General features: G+C 47.8%; 1 protein-coding gene across 2 annotated transcripts; it reads right to left on the reverse strand.

Annotated features, from left to right (window-relative positions):
• Nucleotides 1–213: 213 nt before the first annotated feature.
• Nucleotides 214–9,382, reverse strand: asb5a (ankyrin repeat and SOCS box containing 5a). Of its 2 annotated transcripts, none has more exons than XM_030367408.1 (7): nucleotides 8,933–9,382; nucleotides 7,678–7,757; nucleotides 7,469–7,576; nucleotides 6,975–7,125; nucleotides 6,414–6,548; nucleotides 876–1,088; nucleotides 214–458 (listed from the first exon to the last, which is right to left on the reverse strand). In XM_030367408.1, exons 1-7 carry the CDS (start codon nucleotides 9,129–9,131, stop codon nucleotides 331–333), a joined length of 1,014 nt encoding a protein of 337 aa, XP_030223268.1. In that variant the 5' UTR covers nucleotides 9,132–9,382; the 3' UTR covers nucleotides 214–330. The 2 variants fall into 2 exon arrangements, with proteins under 2 accessions (XP_030223268.1, XP_030223270.1); XM_030367410.1 differs by having other exon boundaries at nucleotides 876–1,067; nucleotides 8,933–9,380.
• Between the last annotated feature and the right edge of the window lie 348 nt (nucleotides 9,383–9,730).

The raw sequence follows: 9,730 nt of genomic DNA on the forward strand, positions 1-9,730 counted from the left end.
CATTCATTCACTCATATTAAGTGTCCAGTTTAAGATAACACACATCCGTTTAATCACTACCATTCATGAATTAAAAAAAATTGGGGTTAAATAATTATCATCCTCCCTATAGAAAATACAACGTGACCAGCATTCTCTCAATGAACCGTTAATCCTCTTTGGATTACACTATCTACCCTAATGCTATTAGTGATTAAATACCAAACACTGTTAGTTCATATATCATATTTATTAATTAATTACATTTTTGTTCAGGGCTAAACATAATTTATATACACGTTTGTAATCCTATAATATATCACAGAAGACCATGTTGAACTGGACTGAACGTCATCGGTGGAGCAGGTAGCGCGTGAGCGGGGCGGGGAGGGGGAGGAGTGGCAGGAGGTGGAGCCTGGAGTGGCCGACGCTGCAGCGGACGACCTGACGACACTTCCGGCTCAGGGAGGTAGGGGTCACTGTTGGGCAGAGACACCTTATAATCATATAGACACTGATCACATTTAATGATATCTGATCAGACCTTCTATAGCAACATATACACATATGTATATAATGTATAGATGGAGTGCGTACTCTCACCTTGTAGTGTTAACTAGTGGGGTTAGTACCCTTACCTAGTGGGGTTAACCCGTGCAGTTAGTACCCTAACCTAGTAGCGTGTACTAGTGCGGTTAGTACCCTAACTTAGTGAAGTTAACTAGTGGGATTAGTAACCTAACCTAGTGGGGTTAACCAGTACGGTTAGTACCCTAACCTAGTTGGGTGAACTAGTGCGGCGCCGGTTAGTACCCAATTTAATAAGGTTAACTAGTGGGGTTAGTACCCTAGCCTAGTAGGGTTTACTAGTAGGTTAGTACCCTAACCTTCCGTACCCTCGTGGGCCAGCAGCAGGGTCTCCGTGGAGCCTCCAGGGGGCGCCAGCTCCACCGCTCTCTGGTGCTCCGCATTGAGGGCCTGGACGTCGGCGTCAAACTCCAGCAACAGCCTGGTGATGGGGGCGTGGCCTGTCTGGGCCGCGGCGTGGAGAGGGGATTCCAGGCCCCTCCCCCTCTGGACGTCAGCACCTGGGGGAAACAGATCCCGGTCTGCTCGTTCTCAGAAGAGACAACCTGACAGGGGAAGCCTCAAGGCGAGCCATGCTAGCTGGGAAGCCTGTACACTACAGCTAGGTTCATGCTAGGTAGGCTAACTCTAGAAAGGCTAACTCTAGGTAGGCTAACTCTCGGTAGGTTCCCGCAAGGTAGGCCAACTCTCGGTATGCTTACTCTAGGTAGGCTAACGCTAGGTAGGCTAACTCTCGGTAGGTTCACGCTAGGTAGGCTAACTCTCGGTAGGTTCACGCTAGGTAGGCTAACTCACGCTAGGTAGGCTAACTCTCGGTAGGTTCACGCTAGGTAGGCTAACTCTAGGTATGCTTACTCTAGGTAGGCTAACGCTAGGTAGGCTTAAGGCCGATTTATGCTCAGTTACGTAAGCGTAAGCGCAAGCGCAAGAGGCCCTTGCGCGCCCTTGCGCACCCCTTGCGTGACTTCTCACGTCTTGCGTGCGTCGGGCGATTTTTCTAGACTTGCGTCATTTTTTACGTAAGCTTTTACGCGAGCCGCGCAGCCTGCAAGGCTGTGATTGGTCTGCTCGTCTGGTTACTACTTCCTGTCTGGAGTATCACATTTCCTGTTTTCATACCGCCACCTACCACACGATCTGGCACATAATTATGCGAACCCTTTATGCGAACCCTTCCACAGGGGCAAAGTGCTATTTTGATGCGCGACATCAAACAGCTGATGCGGGATTGTGAGCCATTTTAATGATCTTGTCACCCGATATTCGTTCTATTAGGCCTACTGGCCTTATTTGTTTTAGTGTTAGCCTATTTGAATTAATTACGCAATGTTTTGTGTTCACGTTCTATGTGAAACATAAGTGTTCATGTTCTGTGTGAAACATAAGCTCAGTAGCCTCTTTGAGTGAATGAAATTTGAAAGCGTGAGTGTGTAGTGAATGAAAAATGTGTGCGTGTATGGTGGGACTATTTTCTGTATTTGATAAATAAACCCCTTTTCTCTAATAATGCTGCCTACCATATAATTTATGTGGACATTATGCGCTATAGCTTAAAGCCTTTGGCTATAGGCCTACACTTAAATAATTCATTCATCTGTCAAGGCAGTAGCTGTTGTGTAAACATTTTATATGGATATGAATTAATGAGTTTGACGTAAACCAAATTAGGTAGGCTAACTTGTGTAACGATAACTAATGAATCAAAAGTCATGCTTCCAAGTGACCAATGTATATATATTTATTGGTCAGTGCGCATACCCAATCGTAGCACATTGTACTGGTGGGGAAACACGCCAGCATCTGACAAAACATAATCTGCCAGCTGCTCCCTGACAAGGGCCGGTTTTGGTGAGAGTCGGGAAGATATCGGATGACTCGCGAAAGGAGATCATCAAACTTTGGCACATAAACAAACCAACGACTCCCACAGACAAAGACGTCATTCTCGAGGTCGTCTTCAACGAAAAACTTTACTCCACATATTACTCCACCTACTGTTCTGGCGGTAAATTGCTTGGCAACACGCGCAACCTAAAAGGGAGCATGAATTGCTTTGAGTAAATTTTGCGCAACAACGTAACACCAACGCTGAAGCATGCAGCCGCCTTTACTCTCAGTAGGTTCACGCTAGGTAGGCTAACCCTTTGGTAGGTTCATGCTAGGTACGTAAGGACCAGTGGCGGCTGGTGGTTTTTAAAGGCCCACTATGCAACTTTTTTAGCCAAAATTACATTAAGTATGCAGGTTGAGAGTTATGCTGATGGTTCTGCATCCATTTCTGGGTCGATTGGTGGGTGTGTCATTTACCCATGTCGCCTCTCCAGTGTAAAAGCGCATATGCAACTTGATCTGTTCGGACCGACACAATCCGGATGTGACGCAGCGGAAGTATCCTCGAAAATGTAGTCAGATTGTAGTTTCGAAAATGCTTTACGGCACAGACACACACCCAAACATGGAACCGGCTAGATATAAACAGCCAGTTGCGAGGCAATTGTTGCATTCATCATGGATCAATCGACTAATGGTACGGCCACACCAACCGCGTTACTCGAGTTGGATAACGCGAGTAACGCGCCTAACCTGACGCTTGATCATTGTGTGTCACAAAAATGGTTCAACGCGCCTGTGGCTGCGCTTGAGTCCGAGGTAGGAAACCCAAACGCCGCCGTGTTTGGGTGCATGATAGAGTTTAGATCGGGTTAAATTAAATAATCTCGGATATAAATAACGATCTCATCTCATCTCATCGTCATCCGTTTATCCGTGGTCGGGTCGCGGGGGGAACAGCTCAAGCAGGGGGCTCCAGACTTCCCTTTCCCGGGCCACATTGACCAGCTCTGACGGGGGGATCCCGAGGCGTTCCCAGGCCAGTGTTGAGATATAATCTCTCCACCTAGTCCTGGGTCTTCCCCGAGGTCTCCTCCCCAATGGACGTGCCTGAAACACCTCCAAAGGGAGGCGCCCAGTGGGCATCCTTGCCAGATGCCCGAACCACCTCAGCTGACTCCTTTCTAAGTAAAGGAGCAGCGGCTCTAATCCGAGTTCCTCACGGATGACTGAGCTTCTCACCCTATCCCGAGACGCCAGCCACCCTTCTGAGAAAACTCATCTCGGCCGCTTTTACCCGCAATCTCGTCCTTTCGGTCATCACCCAACCCTCATGACCATAGGTGAGGATAGGAACGAAGATCGACCGGTAGATCGAGAGCTTTGCCTTGCGGCTCAGCTCGTAACAACGGTGCGGTAAAGCGAACGCAATACCGCCCCCGCTGCTCTGATTCTCCGGCCAATCTCACGCTCCATAGTACCCTCACTCGCGAACAAGACCCCGAGGTACTTGAACTCCTTCACTTGGGCTAAGGACTCATAAATAACGATAATCGGGTTAAATAACTTCACATGGTGTGTCTGGTGTGTTTCCAGCATTCCTAGTGTTGATCAGCAGAGAAATAGTCCGCCAAGACGTTGAGGTTGCTTAGCAACCAGAGACTCTGTCCATGCAAGTGAACGGAGCGTTCACTCTTCGTCATAACTATCAAACCAAACATCCTTCACATTCACCGAGCGAACATTATGAAAGTAAAATGCACATTTCTCGCTAAAAATGTTTCCATAAACGCATTTAATGGCGTAACTATGTTACTATTTCCACCCAGAATAAAGAAAGATGTCGGCCGTATGCTTCTGTGCAAGGGTCACTACAGTAACGAATTGCTTTACGGCACAGACCCCCAAACACGGAACCGGCTCGATATAAACACAAGTAACTAAGGGATTGTTATATTCATCATAGATCAGTCGACTAAAAAGAGACAGAGAAACCCAATGTCGGAGGAACAGAAGAAGAGAAAAGGGAGACTGACCGACAGAGAGGCCAGACACGAGTAAACGTTGGGCAAGCTTTTCAGGAATAGCGTGAACTGAAAGAAAAAGAAGACTGCAAATCAGACGCCGACTCGGCCGTGTTGCTTTTGAAATTGAAAGTACCTTTGGGTGAACTTTGTCTTCGTGGTATTCTTGATGTTGATAGTCTCTGTACAAATGTGTTTGCTCAACCATTTAGTTGTGAGCCCTGTAAAAATTGTTTTCTCGACCGTTTTGTTGTGAGCCCTGTATGTTTCTAGCTTGCTTGCAACCATATAAACACCTTTGTTTCCATGGGTGTTTTGCTGTTCGTCTGTCCCCCAGATACAGACTGAATCCCCGAATCCAGGTTCTTGTTTATTTCGATTATTATGTTGGCCAAACCTCTTACACTGATTGTTCTGTTCAACCTAAGATAAAACAATTATAACCTAGGGTATAAATTCTCCCCGTGAACTTTAAAAAAGGATGGATTTATGTTTATTGCAATGCAAATACACCCTTTTAAAAATGTATAACCTTGCCTACACTTTATGAACATCTACTTCGGACATGGCTCCACGCATTCGCCGGCTTCTTTGAAAACAAATGCACATGGCTCGCGTAGAAGTGCATGGGGAAGGGACGTCAACGAGTTGTTACGACAGTGTTGTGAAATATCTACTACGAAGCTGTAGGGGGCGCTGTGTAGAGAAATGTGCGTGCCTAAACCAAGAAAACAGCGAAGATATGCCCGAAGTTGCATAGTGGGCCTTTAAAGTGAGGGAGGAAGGACTGCGCGCTTGGTTGCCATTGGGCTGCTTGCACTGTTGGTGTATGGTGGCATAAGAATGTGAGACTCAAGTTGTTTCAGGGTGTTTTGGTGAACTACAAAATAGCAGGGAGGGAGTTATGTGAACAAAATGTATACAAAGCCACCAGTGGCATCACTGCAATTTGAGAAGGAAAGGATGCAAAGCATATTAGTCAAATCAGGCCTACTATTGATTTGTAAAAGTAAATAAAAAAATCTGGGCCTATTATTGCCCTAACTGACTGAAGTTATTTAGCTATGTTTATTTTCAGTTACAATTGCTTGTAATGCTACCAGTAAGTCATGCGTACCTAGCAAACCATGTAGCACTCACAACACTGACGTTGCCATTACTTCTGATGACCTTGATTTTGGGAAGTGGTCTACCTCTTTCTGAATGAATGGAATGGTTTTTGTAATAAGGCGTTAACAATGTCCTCCGTTTCCAATGTTTCCATTGTACATTTAGGATCTCGCTATCGCAGATTTCACTTGCTCTGCGTCTCTCAGACTGAGCACCGCGGCAATGCAGACCGGGTTTGTTATCGACAGCGTTGCCAGATTGGGCAGATTTCCCGCCCAATTATAATTTTTCCAGCCTAACATGGTTAAAAGTAGCCCAATTGGGTGGGAAATCGGACCAATCTGGCAACACTGCTCAACATCCAGGGATCCTGCTTATTGGTTCATAGCGCAGACGGATAGATTTTTGCGCGAATCAGACCCCTTAAGGTCCCACCCACTCAGAGGAGGATTTTCCTCCTCTCTCCAATTGAAACCCATGTTATCCACCGGCCGCCAGTACTTTCGGGAAAATGAATGGGAGTGGACGGCGGCGGAGGGAGGACGTTCCTCCCTGAAGTAATTGTCAATAGGCGATAGGGGGTGCTAATGTCCCTTTACCCAGGGAAACGAACATTATATATTCAAAGGCAATAAAGATGTCATATTTAAGGGCATTCATTCATTACAATAGTCGGGGCAATCTAAATTTTTTATTCTCAACAATGTTAGGGAGGATCTTCCTCCCTCTCCTCAATGGAGAAGCCTCCACTGGTAAGGACACATACCTTCCTAGCGTCATGGATCCTTCTGTGGTCCTGTTGAGACGGACGACCACAGAGTTCTGCTGTTGCGTGATTTGTGTGGTTCTTGTCGTGTGTTCTCAGCTATCAGCCGGACTCACCGTCTCTGAGGAGCTGTTGGACACAGAGCAGCTCCTGGCTAAGGCAGGCCGAGTAGAGGGCAGTTCCCTGGCCGGGGAGGACCTGGTCCACGTCAGCCCCCCAGGTCAGCAGGACCTCCACACAGCCGGCGTGACCTGGAATACACAAGAACCTTCTAGAACCAACCTCTAACATGACCTGGTACACACAGGAACCGTCTAGAACCATGAGAAACGTCTTACTTCACCTGGAACACACAGGAACCTTCTAAAACTATCTAGAACCTCTAACATGACCTGGGACACACAGGAACCTTATAGAACCATGAGGAACATCTAACATCACCTGGAACCCATCAGAAAATCAAAACCTCCACTCTGACCTGGAACCCATCACTATTAGTGATGAACTCTGACCTGATCAGATACTGTTTACTTTTAGACATCATGAACCAGACCCTAACAGATAGTTGTTCAGAAGCATTTCATCAAGCCTCAACATGGTGTTTTAACCAAGAACCCCTTCGTCTGGGAGTCCACCAGGCTGCCACCAGACCGCCCCCCCGACCCCAAGGGCGGTACCTCTGCTGGAGGCCTCGTGGAGCGGGGAGGGTAGGTGCAGGGGTCCCCCGGGCCGGGCCCCCCGCTGCAGCAGGACCTCTGCACACGGCACACTGCCCACCGCACAGGCGTAGAACAGGGGGGTGCTCCCCTCCAAAGTTCGGCTGTTCACCTGGGGGCGGCACCAGCAGTTTGATATGCTACATGACAGCTGTATGCGCTACATGACCTATATCCTGGCATGCTACAAGATGGCTGCATTTGCTACATGCTACGTGACCTATAGCCTGACAAGCTACATGATGGCTGCATGTGCTACATGCTACGTGACCTATAGCCTGACATGCTACAAGATGGCTGCATGTGCTACATGCTACGTGACCTTTAGCTTTAATGCCACATGAAATGCAGCTTTGTATGCTACAGGATAGCATTACATTCTACATAATTAGTCTTTATGGTACATAAGCTATAGCCTTATATGGTAGGTGACCTATTGCAGTGTTGTGCCTTACGTTAGCCCCAGCGTCGAGTAGCGCCCTAGCGCATGCTCCGTGCCCCCCCAGGCAGGCCTCATGGAGCGGGGTCGTCTGGTGGATGGTGAGGGCGTCGACCTCGTGACCCTGGAGGACAACAACACAGGGTGCATTGTGGGAAGAAGAGAACCAGACTAGGGCGGTACTGACCTGTAACAGGAGGGTCTCTAGGACCAGGAGGTACTGACCTGGGACAGGAGGGTCTTTAGGACCCCGAGGCGACCCTGAGAGGCTGCGTCGTGCAGAGGAGACCGGTCGTCCCAGGTATCTGAATAGAAAGAAGGCTTCAATAATACTGGCACCATCATCTTCATCACCTTCATCATCATCATCATCATTATCATCATCCTCATCACCATCACCATCCCCATCATCTTGATCATCATTCTCATCATCAATGTCCTCATCATGAAGTTATACTTGATTGATTCCTGGATTAGGAAGCATTAGCCATGTATAATGAATGATATGTACCTTGAGTCCCCGCCTCTGAATGAGATGGGTTCCCTTGGTAACCATCTGGTCTGTGAGGCCTTTGGACTGGACCTGGGACTAGGGTGGTGAACTAGACTGAACCCAGAGTCTTTACTGGGGGTACCACCATCGGGGGTGTACCAGGACTAGTACGGTGTACGGTGGGGGTACCAGGACTATAAATACCCCCCAGGCTCTCAGTCTGCTGGTCTCACTGGGGTACCAGGACTGTAAATACCCCCCAGGTTCTCAGTCTGCTGGTGGCACTGGGGTACCAGGACTGTAAATACCCCCCCCCCCTCCCGGGTCTCAGTCTGCTGGTCTCACTGAGGTACCAGGACTATAAATACCCCCCAGGTTCTCAGTCTTCTGGTCTCACTGGGGTACCAGGACTGTAAATACCCCCCAGGGTCTCAGTCTGCTGGTCTCGCTGAGGTACCAGCACTATAAATACCCTCCAGGGTCTGCTGGTCTGAAGGTCACTGGTTCACAGAGCAGGTGTCTAATAATACCTCAATAACTCCAGGACTCATTGTAGACTGGAGGACATAAGTCATAGGGGGTACTCACTGTGTGTAATGTAGCAGTACTGAAGTACTCTATTTGTATTGTAATAGTAATATGTGAGTACTTTAGGTGTGCTTTGGAGCAGTACTGTAGTACTCTATGTGTAGTAGTACTAACTCACTGGAACAGTTATTCTCGTATTACTAGGCTGATAAACTGGAGGCCTCCTATGTGTTGTAGTAGTACTCTGTGTGTATTGAAGTACTACGTGAGTACTCACTGGAGGGTGGTCAGTTCTTCTCGTAGTAAATAGCCTGGTATCCTGGAGGCCTATGTATTGTAGTAGTGTATGTGTTTTGTAGTACTAGTACTCACTGTTACAGTTCCTCTCATAGTACTGGGCTGAGGTCCTGGCTATCTGTTGTAGTAGTACTCTGTGCGTATTGTAGTACTAATACTCACTGTAACAGTTCTTCTCGTAGTACTGGGCTGATATCCGGGCGGCCTCCTCGCGGTTGCCCCTGATGATGTAGAAGTAGGTGAGCAGGTTCAGGGAGATCTTGATGAAGAGCTTGAAGCAGAACAGAGCCAGGATGCTGAGGTAGACGTTGGAGACCCTGGCCACGAACCGCTCCCGCCCCTCGAGGCGGGGGTCCGCCATCGCTGGACCGGAGGACCTGCTACTGGAGAACAGCTCAGGTCCTGGTCGACTCAGGAGACCAGCTCAGATCCTGGTCAAGTCGGTAGACCAGCTCAGGTCCTGGTCCAGTCTGGAGACCTGCTTAGGTCCTAGTCTAGTCTGCAGACCAGCTCAGGTCCTGGTCCAGTCGGGAGACCAGCTCAGTTATTGTTTTTGTCCCAGTCCCTACTAGGGTGAGACTGGATCAGGTTCCAGGAGCAGTGGGATCGAAATAGACCAGAAAGAGAGAGAGAGAGAGAGAGAGAGAGAGAGAGAGAGAGAGAGAGAGAGAGAGAGAGAGAGAGAGAGAGAGAGAGAGAGAGAGAGAGAGGGAGAGAGGGAGAGAGGGAGAGAGGGAGGGAGGGAGGGAGGGAGGGAGGGAGAGACATAAAATAAAAATTCTACACACAGTATACATCTACAAATACAGTATACATCTAAAAAACATTATGCGATATACATATATTTATATATGTATACATGTATTTATTTAATAAACTAAATGCTCTGGAATAGCAGACTACTTGTTGTGTAACTAAGGTAATCAACAGTCGAAACAGTGTGTTGTTGTATTGGCTCAT

The sequence above is a fragment of the Gadus morhua genome, chromosome 10 (assembly GCF_902167405.1).
Source record: "Gadus morhua chromosome 10, gadMor3.0, whole genome shotgun sequence".
NCBI lineage: Eukaryota > Metazoa > Chordata > Actinopteri > Gadiformes > Gadidae > Gadus > Gadus morhua.